The 18700-nt window shown below is 45.6% G+C and overlaps 1 protein-coding gene across 6 annotated transcripts in view; it reads left to right on the top strand.

The window, feature by feature from the left end:
• Window positions 1-18700, top strand: part of Slc10a7 (solute carrier family 10, member 7) — a 224314-nt gene that overhangs the window by 2761 nt on the left and 202853 nt on the right. For 4 of the 6 annotated variants that reach the window (NM_001010948.2, XM_039097585.2, XM_063277890.1 and 1 more), the window contains exons 2-3: window positions 3962-4044; window positions 12923-13059. In NM_001010948.2, coding sequence (NP_001010948.1) covers window positions 3962-4044; window positions 12923-13059 — 220 coding nt within the window. The remainder of the gene's footprint in view (window positions 1-3961; window positions 4045-12922; window positions 13060-18700) is intronic. The other 2 variants (XM_039097586.2, XM_063277891.1) reach the window with 1 other exon arrangement.

The following is an 18700-nucleotide window of genomic DNA, read 5'->3' as shown; positions in this document are numbered from 1 at the left end:
GAGTCGAAGGCCTGTAATTTTCTGTGCATGTCGTTGGGTTAGTTCAGAGCTTTATATTCCGTGACCATTTCAGCTGGTGGTCTGGTCTGATCTGTAAAAACTGAAGTCAAAACTGTCCAGCAGCACTTCCAGCGAACCCCTCAACAACAATTAAAGATGTAGAGTAGAAATATCACTGGACGTTTCCCCTCACATACTTCTTTTTTTTTTTTTTTTTTTTTTTTTTTTTGGTTCTTTTTTTTTGGAGCTGGGGATCGAACCCAGGGCCTTGCGCTTCCTAGGTAAGCGCTCTACCACTGAGCTAAATCCCCAGCCCCCACATACTTCTTATAATCCCTAAAGCATTTCTTTTAGTTACTGCGTGATGAAAATGTGATTTATTTTTATTTTTATTTTTTTGAGACAGGGTCTCACTCTAGACCCCTGGCTGTCCTGGAACTTGCTGTATAGATCAGGCTGGCCTCAGCTCAAGAGATCTGCCTGCCTTAGCCTGCCAAGTGCTAAGATTAGAGGTGTGTGCCACTACACACGGCTGGAACTGTGAAATGTGGTTTTAAGGTGTGCTCAGATTGTGTTCTGTGGATTGACCTCAAGTTGTTAGGCTTGGTGACAAGCACCTTTACACACTGTGGCCATCTTGTCAGGCCGGGAATGCAAGTTTTTAAATGTATACACAAAAATAGACTCTCCTACACGTTCTTTTACTTACTTAGTTAATTAGTTGTTTTGGGGCAGTGTCTCATTTAATTTAGCTCTGGATGGCCTGGGACTTGTTATGTAGACCAGGCTTATCCTCACACTCACAGAGCTCTACCTGCCTCTGCCTCCCAAGGGCTGGGATTAAAAAATATGCATCTCCATGCTTATCCTCTGCCTTTTTTTAACTTTTTTTTTTTTTTTCCGGAGCTGGGGACCGAACCCAGGGCCTTGTGCTTGCTAGGCAAGCGCTCTACTACTGAGCTAAATCCCCAACCCCCCTTTTTTAACTTTTTAAAAATTATTTTATTTTATTTTATTGGCTGTTCAGGAACTCTCTCTGTAGACCAGGCTGGCCTTGAACTCACAGAGATCTGCCTGCTTCTGGCTCCCAAGTGCTGGGATTGAACCCCTCCCCCACTCGGCATGCTTCCTCCCCACCCCCCCATTTTAAAGAGAAGTATTGGTTCTTTTCATTTTACTAATAAAATACTTATTGCACCTTATCTGGTATAATGTTTTGATGACTGAACTGAGTTTTTTTTCTGGTCATTTTGTTTTATTGATGTTGTGTGTGGAACCCAGCTTTGTACAGGAGACTCTCTGAACCCCTGAGCCACAGTCCCCCTTTGTGGTCCCCTCCCCAACCCACAGTCTGGAAGGGAGTTGCTGTGCACGGCCTGCAGTCCTAGGGTTGGTGTTTGGAAGTGAGATTGAGGATGCTGCTAGTTCTTTAGCATTACAAAAGGGTTCCTTCTCTCCTGCCTTCAAAAGGACTGTGTGAGGCCAGCCAGGTGACACACTTCTTTAATCCCATTGTTAGGAGGCAGGGGAGATGGATCTCAGAGCTGGAGGCCAGCCTGGTCTACCTAGTGAGTTCCAAGACAGCCAGAGCTCTATAGAAGAGACCCTGTCGTCTCCAAAAGCGGAGAGCAACAACAAAGAATAGCTTTTAGATAGAGGTCAAAATGGCTTCATTTCTCAGTGGCCCGTTTTCCTTTTGATTGAGTGAGTGTGTTCATCCCATTTCTGTTGTCTAATACAATTTGAATTGTGTTTAAAGGCAAAGGAAAACACCAACCATCGAGCTTTAGAAAGGTCTGAACCTTACTGTCTGGTGACCTGGAAGACACAATTGTTAGTTTGTAAAAGTGACAGATTATACCCTACTCTCGGCTCTCTCCGCTCTTAAGGATTTGCCTAGTTTTCATTTTGCCTTGGTGACCTGTAGCCAGGAGGAGTTCCAAACAGTTGTGTGTGTCAAGGAGGTGCCTGTGTCTCTCTAATCCAATGCCCCTTTCTCCTTGACCAGTACCCTCTAAGTTATCCTGGAATAGCCCCACTGCATTTCTTGGTTTAGGATTATTTAGATCTGCAGCTAGTGTAAGCTAGAAGTCATTGTGACTTGTCTCTGGAATTTGAAGCACTGACAGTTCAGGATTGAATGTCTGACTGACACGCCTCGCTATCTATGTCCCTGTCTTTGGAGTCACCCCCATCTTTTGCTAGCAACCATGTCACTAACTGACTCTTCCTCACTAGAAATTCTCCTTGAAGCACCACTGTGGACAGAGCGTGCGTGGACAAGGACAGGGTCTGAGAAAGTGAGGCTCTGGGTGTAGGGAGTACAAACAACAGAACTTCAGAATTCAGATAGTTAGAATTTCTGGGAGCAATCTACCCCTGATGTGAGTCAGACTTCTTGCCTCTACATTCTGCTCCTTAGCTGACTCCCCAGTTGTTGGAGAAGTGTATGCTGATACACTGTTGAGACTGATAGGCTCACAATTCAGACCAGTGCGCCTCTTTTTAAAAGCCACAAGTGGGATGCCTGTCATGCTTGTCCCTCGGAGTTCGGTTATTCCAGTGAGAGACTGGAACACTGCATTAATGTCAGGCATATGAAATAGTTTATTCCATTGTTTCAGGGAAATTGTCGCCATATAAATATCTAAGACATTGATGACTTAACAAGTGTTTGCTGAATGAATAGTGATATCTTTCAGAGTTTGGTCATCTATCCATATCAATATGTTGAAAATATTGATAGAAATGGTAGAGGAGGGGCTGGAGAGGTGGCTCAGTGGTTAAGAGCACTGACTGCTCTTCCAGAGGTCCTGAGTTCAAATCCCAGCAACCACATGGTGGCTCACAACCATCTGTAATGAGATCTGATGCCCTCTTCTGGTGTGTCTGAAGACAGCTACAGTGTACTCATAGACATAAAATAAATAAATCTTAAAAAAAAAAAGAAATGGTAGAGGATTTTGGGATTCTATGATTGTAAGATATGTTTCACATACATACATACATACATACATACATACATACATAGTACATACATACATACACGATTGTGATCCTCTTATTTGACTTGAAGCAAAGTAGTCTAGCAACAAAATGACTAAAAAAGAAACCCTCACAATGACATAAATTTATTCCCTCACAGTAGGCCAGAGTTCAAAGACAAGATGCTCTCCAAAGCCTCTGGGGCCCTTGCTTTCTTTGCTTCTTCAGTGGTGTTTACTTTTGGCTTTCCGTAGGGTGTGGTATTATAACTCCAGTCTTTGCTCTGACCTCACTATGTATCTGCATACAAATAGCCCTTTCAGAATACCAGTCACTGAGGCTGCCTGCCGATTGCTCTGTGGTAGAGTGCTTGCCAGCTTGTATGAGACCTGAGTTTTATCCCTGGTACTGCAAATCCAAGCACACAGGCAAGCATAGTTGTTAGATAACTGCACACTTGCAGTGAGACCCGATCTTAACTTGATTTCCAAGTACCCTCCTGCTCATAGATTCTGTGTAGATATGACTTTCAGGAATCCAGTACAGGAGACCTAAATAATATATGCCCCACCTTCACCGCCTGGGCACTGTTGACATTTTGGACATGACAGTTTGCTTGTAGGTGTTATTTTATGCTACCAGGAATGTCCAGCAGAATTCCTGGCCTCTGTGAATCATGCCAGCATCATGCTTGACCACTCAGGGGTTTCCTAACATGGCTTGATATCTCAATGGATTGTTGGGTAAGGTCTTTCATTAGAGGATAATGTGCTCAACCAGAAAGCCATGGTGCTTACCTTGACAGCTTCTCTGCAGTAAGGAAGTGTCTCACAGAGGATGCTTCCCACGGGGAGTGGGCCGCAGGGGTACAGTGCTAATGCTGAAAGTCTTCTTTTCTCCCCTCTTAGAGAGCCTTCTTTCAGACCCACTTCTCTGCTGCAGACTCACTAACAGTAACTCACTGCTCTCTTCTCAGGACCACTGAAGCCAGAGATAACTGTGTCCTACATTGCTGTTGCAACGATATTCTTCAACAGTGGACTGTCATTGAAAACAGAGGTACTGTCACCTGGGCCCATGAAGAACAGTGCGGAAACGTTAGCTTGTCCTGAATGCTGAAGTTCCAGGGGCCTTGAGTGAGGCTACTCACTGAGGCTTCACTGACACAGTGGCGTGGATAGGAGCAGGACTCACGCACGGGCTGCCTCTACCTGCACACAGGAACTTCACCTGAGGGTTGGGGCCCAGAGGTGGATTAGAATGAGCATTTTGTGTTTTTGATGACCAGTTTTTATTTTAATTAATTAATTAAATTTACACCCCTTCTACTGTTTCCCACCTCTTTCCTCTTTTCCTGTAACCCTTCCCCCATCCACTCTTCCTTTCTCTTCAGAAAAGGGGAGGCCTCCCATGGAAATCAACTAGCCTTGGCTTATCAAGTTGAAGTAAAACTATGTGCTTCTTCTGTAGAGCCTAGATGAGCAGCTCAGTATGGGGAAAGGGGCCCAAAGGCAGGCAGTTTAGTCAGAGACAGTCCCTGCTCCCACTGTTAGGAGTCCCACATGAAGACCAAGCTACACAACTGTAACATATGTGTAGAGGACCTAGGTCAGTCCTATGCAGACTCCCTGGTTGGCAGTTCAGTCTCTATGAGTCCCTATGGGTTGGCTGATTCTGCAGATTTTCTTGTGTCCTTAACTCCTCTGGCTCCTTCAGTCCTTCCCCTCTTCCACAGGATTCCCCAAGGTCCACCTAAGAACATGTGTGGGGAGTGTGATGGCTTGCATATCCTTGGTCCAAGGAGTGATACTATTAGAGGGTGTGGCCCTGTTGGAGTAGGTGTGGCACTGGGTGTGGGCTTTAAGACCCTCTTCCTAGCTGCCTGGAAGCAGTCTTTGAAAGATGTAGAACTCTCAGCTCCTCTTGAACCATGCCTACCTGGATGTTGCCATGTTTCTGTATTGATGATAATGGACTGAACCCCTGAACCTGTAAGCCAGTCCCAATTAAATGACCTTATAAGAGTTGCCTTGGTTATGGCTTCTGTTCACAGCAGTAAAACCCTAACTAAGGTGGGGCAGGGGGTGGGGAGTGGGTGGATAGGGGTGTTGGACTGTGAGGAAAGGAGGGAGGGGAAAACTTTGCTCAAGATGTAAAGTAAATAAATTAATTTAAAAAAAGTAAGCTGGGGGGGCCTGCTTCTGGCTTCAGAGGCTGAGTCCATTATCACTGAGGTCAGGAGCTTGGCAGCAGACAGACAGACAGACAGGCATGGTGCTGGAGCAGCAGACAGACAGACAGGTATGGTGCTGGAGCAACAGATAGACAGACAGTAGCTGAGAGCTTATGTATTGAGACAACGGCTGTGAGGCAGAGTGCTAACTGGGCATGCTTAGTTGAAACTTGGAGCTTCAAAGTCCACCTGGGAGGCCATTCAAACCACCACACCTTGTATTTAGGATGCCGAGGTGTACAATTGCCTTGAGTTTGAAGTTAGCCCTGGCTACACAAACCAAGAACCAAGAAACAAATATTTCTCTTTAAAAATCAGGTTTATTTTTAGTGATATATATAAACATAAACTGCGAATATGTTTTATTGTGGTAATGAACTAAAGTACCCACTTGATATTTTTCCTAAACTGTGGAGAAAGCTGCAGTGCAGTGTTCTGCTTGAGTGTCCTGGGGTTCTTCAGGGAGTTTGGTCCCCATAACTTTCGTGACCACTTTGTGTCAACTTGACACAAACCTTACGGTATCTAGTCACATTGTTATGTCAACTCTGAACTACTTGTTAGAAGAGCACATCCCAGGGGCTGGGGATTTAGCTCAGTGGTAGAGCACTTACCTAGGAAGCGCAAGGCCCTGGGTTCGGTCCCCAGCTCCGAAAAAAAGAACCAAAAAAAAAAAAAAAAAAAAAAAGAAGAGCACATCCCAGCATTCTGATCACTGTTTGGTATTTCGACTGAGAAGTCACAGTGCGGCATGCATGGTGCCTGTGACCCAGTCCTTGCTGATGTGCATTCTCCCCAGCTATTGTCAGAGCAGCAATGGATATAGATTTGCAAGCACATGTGTGCTGGGATACGGAATCCCTCAGGATGTGCCCAGGAACACTGCTGGGTCATAGGATGTATTTTGGTGTGATGTGAGTGAAGATTTTGTTGGTCGCTTTTTCTTGACTTGACACAAACCTAGAGTCATCTGGAAAGAGGGAACCTTATTCAAGTATTCTCTCCCTCAGACTGCTTGTGGCAAGTGTATGGGGGCATTTTCTTGATTAATGGTTGACTATGGGACGGTCCAGCCCATTGTGGGCCTGGTCTGAAAGAGCAGGCTGAGCAAGCCTTGGAGAGCAAGTCAGTAGGCAGCTTCCCCAGTGCTGTCTGCTTAGTTACTGCCTCTGGGTTCCTGGTTGACTTTCTGCCCCTCACGCCCTCAGTGATGACTGTAATAGGGAAGGAAGCATAAGGTGAAATAACCCTTTCCTTCCCGAGTTGCTTTTGGACATGGTGTTTACCACAGAGATAGAAAACAAACTAAAGTTAGCTACCTCCTGAGAAGGTAGTGCTGTTTATTAAGAACACGAGAGACGGAGTTTACTACGTTTTTTTCACCCTTAAGGTATTGGGCTGTTACAAATCTTTTCATTGGTTGCATTTTTGTTATACAGAGGATTAGTGTGTGATGTTTAGAACTGATAAATTTCATCCTAACAATTGTAAATATTCTCACTGATTGGCTCCCTCCCTGAAGATAACTGATTCGGATGTATTTTCCCGTTCTATTCATTATGGGTCCTTCGGAAATGTAGGTTAGAAGTAACCATTGTTAGAGGGAATAGGCCTTTTCTGTGAACACCTGAGTTCCACAATCGGTTTTCAGCATGGGCTCGGGGAATGCAGAATGGCGTTTGCCATGCTGTGGTCCAGGCCAGACATGACTTGGAGGTCTTTCTCCTGGCCTTGGTTAATGCTTTGTGGAGCTGCTGCCTGATGAAAGTCCTCTGCTTGGGACATTGCTCTAACTGTGTCCCCTGGTATCCATTTAGTGGCTGCAGCTGTTATTTATGCCATGGGAAATCTGTCAAGAGGCTTCACATCTCTTACTCCTTAGCGTCTTACTTAATGTTATTCTGTAAAGCAGCCAGTGCGCTGTAAGGGTAGAGGACTCTCCGTGTCTCTGAGGACTGACTTCTGTGAGCACCTAGGAAGCCTTCAGCTTACCCAGCTAGTTTGGATATAATGGTGATAGGCTTTGATCCCCTACTTTATTGTGCTATCTGAGTAGCCATCAAAGCCATTTCCTCCATCAAAGACCCTTTCAGACCATACAGCAGTCAGTCACTTTCAAAAGCCATTTAACTTAGATTACATCAGAGCACAGTGCTAGGCCATCTCTAAGCCCTGCTGTCTCCTGGGCAGCAAGTAGGGAGGAGTGGTTTGTAATGTGGTTTTTACTTAGTAATCCTAAGTTAATTTTGACAGGATCTGTGACTTTGTGGTCATTATTTTCCATCTCATTTGGCCCTGGAATGGCGTGCGCTTTTGTCCCTTTGGATGGTGGGTTATTGGGTTGCTTCTTTCCAGAGCATTTGTCCCACTCAGCCCTTACATCGAACATTCCATGGTTACTGTTCATTCATTTAATGATGTGTAATCCAAAATTAGCTTATATATTTATTATTTTACTTTGTGTGTATGTATTTGTATATACGTGTGTGTGTGTGTGTGTGTGTGTGTGTGTGTGTGTGTGTGTGTGTTGGCATATGTACCTGTGGAGGCCAGGGGTCAATGTCTGGTGTTCTCTGTTGCTTTCCACACTAGTTTTTGAATCCAGGTTCACCCATTGGCTAACCTGGCTGTCTGTTGAGCTTCAGGCATCCCTCTCCCCTCTATGTTCTAATGTACTCACACGATTTACCACGCCCAATGTTTTGCATAGATGCTGGGGAATCCAATCTCAGGTCTTCATGCTTGTCCAGCGGGCACACTACAAACTGACCCATTTCCCCAACCGTTTTTACTGATTTATGAGCACCATAAAGGGCCCTATGCTAATGCAAGCCAAATCATCAGCTTTATGACTGTTGGTTTCTAATTTTTGAAAACCTGTTGAAATTATTTTGGAAATGTTAAATCGAAGTACAGTGAAATTAAATCTAACTTTATGTTTAGCCAACATAGTTGTTACTGTCACATCTCTGTGACCAAAATTCCAGGCAGAAACAACGTGGGGGAGGAAAGGCCCTGGGGCCAGGGAAAGCACCCTGAGGCAGCTTTTACCAGCCAGGGTGTGGGGTGGAGGCGTTCACACATGGAAGACCGGAACAAAGCAGAGATTGCGGATGGGACCGAGAGCCAGGCTCTAACCTCTGTTAGGTCTACTTCTGTTAGCTATCCTCTTTCTCCTAAAGATTCCATACCCTCCCAAAGTCGTGCCTAACAACTGGGAAATACATGTTTAAAATGTGAGCGTAGGCGGGGTTGGGGATTTAGCTCAGTGGTAGAGCGCTTGCCTAGCAAGTGCAAGGCCCTGGGTTTGGTCCCCAGCTCCAAAAAATAGAAAAGAAAAAAAAAATGTGAGCGTAGGACTGAGGGACTGGCTCAGGGGTACAGTGCCTGCTTGTGTGAGCAACAGGACTTGAGTTTTAATCCTCGGGAAAACAGAACTGATGGGCGGTCCCTTGGATCCCAGGTGTCATCTACCTCGGATGGCAAGCTCCAGGTTCAGTGAGAGACGTCTCAAAAAGGAAAAAAAGGTAGAAAGTCACAGGGGATGCCCGTGCATGCGCTGGGCACCTACGTGTGTGCGCATGTGCAAGTACACACACACACACACACACACACACACACACACACACACACACACACAGAGGAATAAGCTCCTTAAAGAATTTGTAATGGACTGTGGCAAGGCCAGTTCATTTAAACTTGGGCCCGAATTGGGCAGAATACACAGGTTTTCTTTGTTTCTCTAACCTGATGATGACTTCTGAAATCTCAGTAGCCGAGCTGTAAAACAGCAAATGCTAGCTAAGCTCTTGGTTCGTGCAGCTTGTCTCAAGCTCAGATGCTGACTCTCAGAAAGAAAAGCCGAGAAAGGTCAAACAAGGTCTGGGGGAATCGACGTGTAAATAACGTATTTCTGCATCCTGATCCGAATCCTGGTGTGAAGCATCTCTTGCTCTCTGAGGCCCTGCTTGTTGGCAGTGTGTGCTGTGGATTTTGTACTGCGTCTAACCAAACAAACTGCCCCCACAGAGCCAGTCTTCAATTAGCCGTGGTGGTATATTCCAATATATGGCCTTAAATGCACATAAGTAAGTATAGAATAATGCTATTTGGGGGTTTATAAGGCTTAGTGGTTTTTTATTTTCTGTTCCCTTGTTTTTCTGTGTGTGTCTATGCATGTCTGTGTGCCCTCGTGTGTGTATGTAGTCCAGAGGACAACTTCCAGTGTTTCTCCTCAGCCATTGTCTCTGGTCTCCCACCCCCTTTATTTTGTGACAAGGCCTCACTGGCCTGGCACTCAATGAGTAGGTTAAATTGTCTGGTCAGTACACGGCCCAGGGGTCTGCTTGTCTTTTCTCTCTCAGCCTGGGGTTACAAGCACATGACAGCGTGCCTAGCTTTTGAAAGATGGGTCTGGGGCTCAAACTTTCACTGGGGTGCAGTGCTTGCACCAGGGTGTTGGGGGAGGGACTTGTCTAAACAGCAGGAGCTCTGCCCCTGAGCCCCTCTCCAGCCCCATTTAGCAGTTCTTTTTTTTTTCTTTGGTTCTTTTTTTTTCCAGAGCTGGGGACCGAACCCAGGGCCTTGCGCTTCCTAGGTAAGCGCTCTACCACTGAGCTAAATCCCTAGCCCTTAGCAGTTGTTGAATGAAGGAACAAGTTGCCAGCTTTCTCTATAACTTGTGCCAGTGGAGAGTGTAAAGTTCTCCTACTTCATCCCTGTCAACGTGGTTAATCGACAGTGGCATTGGTTAGACGATAGCCTATTTCACATGTGGCAGCATTCTTTTTTTTAAACTCTGCCAAACACCTGGGATAAACAATCTAAAGGGAAGAATGATTTATTTTGGCTCATGGTTTCATCCACTTCTGTCTATGGTTGACTTCTTCCATTGCTTTGACCTGAGGTGAGGCAGAATGTCATTGTGGCGGGGGAGGGACTGTTGTCAGAGGCTGCTTATGTCCAGGCAGAGAGGAAGCAGGGGGAGGCATACCTCCTGTGACTACTTCTTCCTGGAGAACTTAATCCCCTGAAATCAGTCAGGTGATAGGGCTGGGATATCCTGAATTCTTTTGGTTGTTTACAGAATTTGAGGCCAACCTGAGCTACATGAGACCTTGTCTCAAAACAGACAGACAAGCAAGCAAACTGGCGAGTAGACAGATAACATAGTGAATATTTGTAGCCACTTTTGTCTTTAGAATTAGTACCCAGAAATAACATTATGTTCAAGAGATTGTATTATTCTTGAAGTATATCCCCAAATTATTATTATTTTTTGATACACCTGTAAAGATACGTGCAAATGTTTTACTTGTTGCATTCTGGCAGAAAGTTTATTACGATAATCTTTAAAGGACACAGTCATCTGACATGTATGAGGGGTCTCTGAGCACACTTAATCAGAGCTGCTTTCAGAAGTCAAGAGCGTTTGTAAAGCGCTGGTGTCAGACTTTGCGAGGGCATAACTTTGAAGATTCCGGTTCAATGCACTGAATCTTTTTTTTAGATCCAGCCAAGGATCTCGTGTGCTTCTGGTAGGCTAGGCCTTCCCAGATCCCCAGAAGCTTCCATGCATTTAGATACATCTTGGACCAAGGAGGAACTGGTGTATCTCCTGGCGGGGAGGCAGAGGTGGGAGCTAATGGAGGAGTGAGCGAGGCAGTCGGTGGGTGAGTCTGTGCAAGCTTCTGTTTACAGACAATCAGGTTGCAGTGTCCTTGAGGCTGAGGGTCTGCTGCACACTTGGAAACATGAAGGTTAGAGCGGGTGAGTCTGTGGCATCTTTGAATATGCCTAATGCACTTGCAACCTTTTGTCTTGGAGCTGTTTTCTTTAAAAAGCTGTGTATTTTATTATTGCCTCCCTGTGTATGATGTATGTCAAGAGGTCAGGGTGTGTGTGTCTTAGTGTACCTGTGGAAGTCGAGACAACTTTGGAAGTTGATTCTGTCTTTTATTGTGACTCTAGGGGTCAAATTCAGGTCACCAGGCACGTGCAGGAAATCCTCTTACCTGTAGAGCCATCTCGTTGGCCCTCGCTGCTGCTTTCTCCTATTTGTTTTCTGTCTGACTTTTTAACAATGACTAGGCCTTTTCTACTCTTTTTCTTTTTTATCCACTCATTTGTTTATTTGTTTGTTCGCTTGTTTGTTTGTTTTTTGGGGTTTCATTATGTGCTCTGGATAGCCTGGAGCTCACTAGGTAGTCCAGGGTGGTCTTAAAAATCACAGAGATAATTCTGCTTCTGCCTTCCAAGCTTTACATTTCTTCCAAGGGATTAAAAGTGTGCGCCACCGGGGGCTGGAGAGACGGCTCAGCGGTTAAGAGCACTGACAGCTCTTCCAGAGGTCCTGAGTTCAAATCCCAGCAACCACATGGTGGATCACAGCCATCTGTAATGGGATCCGATGCCCTCTTCTGGGGTGTTTGAAGACAGCTACAGTGTACTCATATATAATAAATAAATAAACCTTTAAAAAAAAAAGAAAAAAAAAGTGTGCGCTACCACGCTTAGCCCTACTTTTTCTAAGTGTGTTGGGTTTGAGCAGAATAGCCTACAGTTCAAATGTGTATGTTTGTAAGCGTATATATGCATGCGTGCACGCACACGTTTTGAATTGCCACATTAATTACTGCATGGTTTCCGGCTGTGAGACTCATAACAAGCTCACTGTGTGTGTTTTCTGTTCTGTTTGGTTTGGTTTTGCGACAGCATCTCGTACAGCTCGGGTCAGCCTCAGTTTCAGCTGAGGAAGACAGTGAACTTCTGATCCTTCTGCCTCAACTTCCCGAGTGTTGTGATTACAGGTGTGTGAGCCACTGTTCCTGGCTTATGCAGTTCTGGGACTCGGACCCAGGGTCAGGTGCAGGTGCAGGTCAGACAAGTCCTCCTCCAGGTGAGCTACGCCTGCAGCCTAGTGTGCCTTTTCCAGTGCCCAGACTTGAGTGTGCGTTTCTTATCCTCTTGGGGCAGCTTATGATGCCCGTGGTAGAAGCAAACCCAGATTTGATTGATAGCCCGGCGTGGGCGTGGCCTGCTCGCCACCTCATGCTTGCTCTCAGTTTCAGTTCCCTTAGCAGTACCATGGGGTAATACTGACCGCCTCACAGGATTGCCCTGGGAATTGGAAGGGATGACGTATACTTAGTTTAGCTTAGCTCCAGGCATTGGCCCTTTCACAAAGAATGTTGACAACCGCAGGGATGCGCTCCTGGGTTTATAAACTGTTACTGGAGAGAGTGTTTTTTAGAAATCATTATTTGATTTCCCAAATCAAAGTCTGATAAATTTCATACAATGACTAGAGATTAGTATACTTGGCTAAAGTGTGGTAAACCTTATGAAGTTTCTTAAGGTAATTTTTTAATGTAATAAACATGTATTCTACTTATACATCCACGGTCTTTGATTCTCTACCACTGTAATTCTAAGTAGCTTATGTTTTACTGACCAGGATGACCAGACCTGTACAGGTCAGAATTCTTAGAGTTATATATTTGAAGAAAATTAGGTAGCTCAGAAGCTTTATATGAAACTTTTATTATCGTCATCATGCTTTTTCCTACAGCCCCTCTGTTAAACACGCGCCTGTAAAGATTTGAAACAATTCAGCAGTTAGAGCGGACGCGTATGATGTCACTTGACGCATGCTCTCTCTGCAGCATGTTCTTACCTCGGGCCTTGCTTCCTTTGCCCTTCCAGGAGCTGACCAGCGCACTGGTGCACTTGAAGCTGCATCTCTTCATCCAGGTCTTCACGCTTGCCTTCTTCCCAACAACAATATGGCTCTTTCTTCAGCTCCTATCAGTCACGTCCATCAACGAGTGGCTTTTAAAAGGGTATGTTTAGACCTTTCGATGGGTATTTTTTTTAATGGGGCAGCTCTAGTGACATTATTGTTTCTATGGCAACTATAAATAAAAGGACTTGTGTGTTATAAGGAAAGGAGACCACTTTTTAAACATCATGTGTTAAAACAATAGAGTTTTATTTTATTAGAGATTCAGGAGAGACTTGTTTAACAGAATCTTAAAGAAGACATCTGTGGATAATTTGAAAGGTACCAGGATGGACAATTTCTGGGCATTAAAATGAGTAGGAGGGGACCTGGGGAGATGGCTGAGTGGTGGAGGGTGATGCGTCTAGCTCCAAGGTTGGAGGAGACAGAGGCAGGAGGGTTGGAAAGGCTTACTGGCTACCAGCTTAGTTCCAGGTTCAGTGAGAGACCCTGTCTGAGGGAAGAATGTGGAGATTGAGAGAGTATTAGACCTGCTATGTCCTGGGACATTGGAAGATGTCTGCATGGGAGTTCAGACTGACAACTGGTGCGTGTCTGTACCTTTTAAAGCATATACTGATAATGGCTGAGTATAACGGCTACTTTTGGAATGCAGAATAAAGGTGCATGTGTGCGACACATACTTAGGTTTTCACTTGCTCTGGTTTACGTTGGTGTGGGTAATTTAACTATAGATTTGTGAGGTTTTTCTTTCACGAAAAAATTTACCGTGTTTAATGAAAAGAATTTAGCATTGAAACATTAATTAAAATAGTTTAAAACCTACCTCACTTCAGCATCTTGTTCTGGCTGCTTAAAACACCAACCACGGAGCTCAGCGCTTGCCCTCTGCTCCTACCACTGGCTTGCTGTGTGACTTCTAGCGAAATCATCTCACACCTGACACCTGCTTTTCTCTGTATAAAATGAGGACATACTTTAACCACCTAATGATGTTTGCTGCATCAAATGTTTCCACCCATGACATAATTTCTTCAATGCCTGTTTAGCCCTACTGTGTGCCAGGGATTATTCCAGATGTTGGAGAAAGGATAGCAAACAAAAGTGCTGGCCAAGCAGGGAGACTCAGAGTAGATTGTCAGCAGTCAGTATGATGGACAGAGTAAGAATGAGTGCTGCTGGAGGGGAAAGTGTACCATGGGGTTGATGGTCAGGCTGCTGAGGAACACTGTTTCTCCCAGAGGACTTGGGGAGAATGTTCTCCCTAAAGGAAGCCATGTGCTAAAGCAGTCAGGCAGAAACAAGCCTGGAGTGTGGCAGGCAGGTAAGTTCAGTAAAGCAACCCAGTGGGCAGGTCCTGCTCCTGTGGTAGAAGGACAATGGGATTTGGAGGTAGTGGACAGAGTGGAGCTGGATGTGCAGTCTTCTCAGCCATAGCACAGTGTGGAGACCTTATTCTGGGAGCTGCTGCAGGGAGCTACTGCGAGGCTTGGGTGAAGGAGGCCTGTACCGTTGGGCCTGTTGTATGGGAGCCTTCTGTACTGAGTACTGAGCCTCTGCTGTTCATGGGCATGCGAGAAATACAAAGATGTTATTTTATTTCTTTCCAGGGAGCTTTCAATCTAGCTGAATACATACAACATATATATGCTATTTATGTTTGCTTCTGTGTATCTGTCTGTCTATCTATATCTATCTATCTATCTATCTATCTATCTATCTATCTATCTATCTGTCTATCATTTATCCATCTATCATCTATCTAGATCTCTAGCTATGGTAAATGGCAATTCATATCAGTTAAAACTCAACAGCATCTGTGTATGTTTAGTGTAGAGGGCTCCAAAATGAGGCATTAGTAAGAGACATAAAGTTTCTTTGGGGTCAGCCCAGTAGAGTTGAGTACTGGGCTGGGGAATCTTGGGCTTGCAGCTGTAGCTAAAAGAGAGCTCAAGTCAGAGCTAAATGGAGAGACCTAGGAATTAATGCTGGTCATCAGAGCAGAGCATTCTGATGGCATCGAGATTGTATGAGGAGAGGAGCACTTGTCATGTGTGCTGGGTAGCAGGTGGTCCCATCACGCCCACCCCAGGGTGGTAAAGGAGCCCAAACCTGCTGTGCATCCTTGAGGTAAATCTCTTCTCACATCCCTTCGTTCTCTCGCAGCCTCCTGGCTCTAAGGAGAAGCACTGGTGTGTTTGTGCTCTAATTTGCTCTTCTGTTGCTATGATAGAACCAAGACCAGTAGCAACCTGGTGAGGAAATGGTTCATTTCATCGCATACTTCCAGGTAACAGTCGGTCACCGCAGGGAAGTCGAGGCAGGAACTCAGGTCCTGGAGGCAGGAATTGGAGCAGAGCCGTTAGAGGAATGCTGCTTACTGCCCTGCTCTCTGACCTAACCTTTCTTATACAAGGCAGGCACACTTGCCTAGGGGTGGTGTTGCCCACAATGGGCTAGGTTCTTCTATATCAATTAGTAATCAAGAAATTCCCCACAGACAGTGGTACAAGCCAGTCTGATTGAGGCAGGTCCTTCACTGAGGTTCCTTTCTCCTGGATGACTTTAGTTTGTATGATGTTGACAATAAAAATGGATCAGTTCAGTTAGCTTGAGGGAGTACACACTCTACCTCAGAATCACAGGAGAGTAGAAGTGAGGAGTGGGTGGAGGTAGAACCACTCAGCAGTGTGTGAGTGTGTGGACATGGAAGGAAAGTCTCTGGCCAGGGGTGGCGGCAGCAGTCCTGGGGAAGAATGAGACCTTGGCTTTCAAGAGCAATTTCTTCATAAGCCACACGTGGAGTCACACACTACTCCAAATTTCAAAGTAGATCATGAAATGAAAACTAGCCCCCTTGATGCATTCAGAGAGAAAACGGACTTTCTGGAAATTGAATACATTTATTCTGGAACTCTCTTGTCTAGCTCAGAAGTTATCATTAAAAAGAAGGCATAATATGTCAGGCAAGGGTGTCAGGCACACTTTAGCAATCAGGAGGCAGACAGGTGGATCTCGGGGAGTTCAAGGCTTGGTCTACAGAGCTAGTTCCAGGACAGCCAGGGTTACACAAAGAAATTCTGTCTTGAAAACACCACCCCCCCCCAAAAAAAAGAAAAAAACCCAAAACTATTTGAAATGTTTTGCTAGTATAACACTAGGGAGGCTGAGGCAGGAGGATTGGGAGTTTTAGGTTATCCTGGATTACATAGTGAATTCAGTGTAGTCCCTGAGCTGTGCACTGCAAAAGCTGCTGGCCCACAAAGCCACTGAAGTGGTGTCACGTCCCTCATTCCCACCTCAGTCTATGGCCTTGACAGTAAAATGTCTCTCAGGACCTGTCAAAATGGCAGCTCCTCACAAAATGGCAGCTCCTCACAAAATGGCAGCTCCTCACAAAATGGCAGCTCCTTTCAAAATGGCAGCACCACACCATCTCAGCCTGTAGCACAGGAACTGTCCACGGTGATGGGCCACCTTACTTGCTTCCTTGGGAACTGCCCTTCAGGAACTATCCACCAAGCATGCCCTTCCTAATTCAGCTTCCTGCCAGTGGGGACACCTTCTTTCCTACCTCAGCCTACAGCTTTTGTGGAACACTGCAGGAGGGGTCCCATAGGAGCTATCCACAGTGGCAGCATCTTCTCTCCAGCTTCCCCCACCCCCAGCAGCCCTACAGAGATGGTGCACCTGCAAAAGCAGGCTGCTGCTGCGAAGGACTTCTCACCCTAACCCAAGGGCCCGATTCAGGGAAAAGGAGGTGAAAAGAGCCATCAATCCCTGAGCAGGAAACCCACCAGTCTCTAAACTCCCCAAGATCAGGACTTGAAATCCCATTAATCCTCACTCTGGAAATCTCTGCTAAGGAAGCTCTGCCTCCTCAGAAATCCTATGTAAGCACCATCCCTTTATTCAGTTCCCTGCTGTCTGCTCCCGGGAGCAGAGGGCAGCCATCGCTGGATTTATCAGTCCACACCTGGACCCTCCAATAAATCTCTTTCATGAGATTTTCTGCCTGGTGTGACTCTTGTTGGAAGAATCCAGGAAGAAAAGAAGCAGTAAAGAGAAGGGAAGAAGCAAACAAGTGGAGCGGGGCTGAGGCTCCTGAGATCCTCACCTCAGCTGAGAGCTGCATCACCTCTGCTGAGGAGACTTCCTCTCAGAGCTGTGTGGCCCCTGGGCCCCCATGTCTCAAGATGCCCTCCCATCCGAACAGAACCACTTATATTGAAGACCAGACCATGTCTCAAAAAACCAGCCAACTAATCAAACAAAACAAATCTTCCCAGATCCCCTTGTTTTTAATTTTATCTTGAGGACAGGTCTCACCATGTTGCCCAGGCTGGCCTCGAGCACCTGGGCCTCTCCTGACTGTCATGTCCACTGGATCCTCTGAGCTTTCCTCCTGGTTAGGCTATACTCTGTTCAGATGCTGAGGGATGGTTTTCGGTCTTAGTCCTCAGATTTGCTGCCCGTCGTTCTGACTGCCCGCTGTGCAGTGTGTTTCCTATACCAACTGTCTTGGCCTTGGACGTATGGACATAATTTAATAACAGATTTAAAGTCGGTATTAGAATTCACCATGGAGTGTAATTGGAGATGTCCACGGTGACTTTGCAGCACGAGAGTGTTGTTGCGGAGATGAGAGGTAAAATATGAACTTGTCAAATATTCTTGAGCTTAAGATGTCACCTCCAGGCTTTACATTTTACCAAAAGATCAATGAAGATGTAGAGATTTTCTTTTGAGCAGAGTATTATGTTGCCTCGGTTGGCTTTGAACTCATGACAGTTTTTGCTGTGTGTTTGAGCAGCTGGGACCACAGGTGTGTGCCACTGTACCAGTTCCTGAAGCTCTCTATGGCAGTAACCCAAGACCACGTTACCTATTTTACTAACCCTAACCCCTAACCCTAACCCCAACCCTAACCCCTAACCCTAACCACTAACCATTAACCCCAACCCTAACCCCTAACCCTAACCTCAACCCCAAACCCTAACCACTTACCATTAACCCCAACCCTAACCCCCAACCCTAACCCCAACCCCAAACCCTAACCACTTACCATTAACCCCAACCCTAACCCCTAACCCTAACCCCAAACCCTAACCCTAGCCCCATACCCTAACCACTTACCATTAACCCCAACCCTATCCCCTAAACCTAACTCTAACTCCAACCCTAACCCTAACTCCAAACCCTAACCACTTACCATAACCCAGTGGCCTTTTGAACTCCATAATCAATGTTTGGCGTATGTGTTTTAATGAGACAGAGTCTCATGTATTGCTGAAACGGATTATAGGCATGCCTTACTTTTATTTTATGCTATTATTAACTATTATTTGTGTTTTTTGAGGCAGGGTTTCTCTGTGGAGCCCTGGCAGTCTTGAAATTCTTATTCTGTAGACCAGGCTGGCCTGGAACTCAGAGACCCGCCCGCCTCTGCCTCCCTGGTGCTGGGATTAATGGTGTGCACCACCACTGCCTTATAGTATATGGTGCCAAGGATAAAACCTAGGGTGTGGTGCATGTTTAACAAGTACTCTGCCAACTACACTAAATCCCTGCCCCTCAACGTGTAAACACATTAAGAAAGCCACCCAAGGGACTGGAAAGATGGCTCAGCGGTTAAGAGCACCGACTGCTCTTCCAGAGGTCCTGAGTTCAATTCCCAGCAACCACATGGTGACTCACAACCATCTGTAATGGGGTTGGGTGTGTCTGAAGACAGCTACAGT

Source organism: Rattus norvegicus, chromosome 19, assembly GCF_036323735.1.
Source record: "Rattus norvegicus strain BN/NHsdMcwi chromosome 19, GRCr8, whole genome shotgun sequence".
In the NCBI taxonomy this organism is placed as follows: Eukaryota; Metazoa; Chordata; class Mammalia; order Rodentia; family Muridae; genus Rattus; species Rattus norvegicus.
The sequence above is the reverse complement of the archived record's forward strand: the minus strand, read 5'-3'. Positions and strand labels throughout refer to the sequence as shown.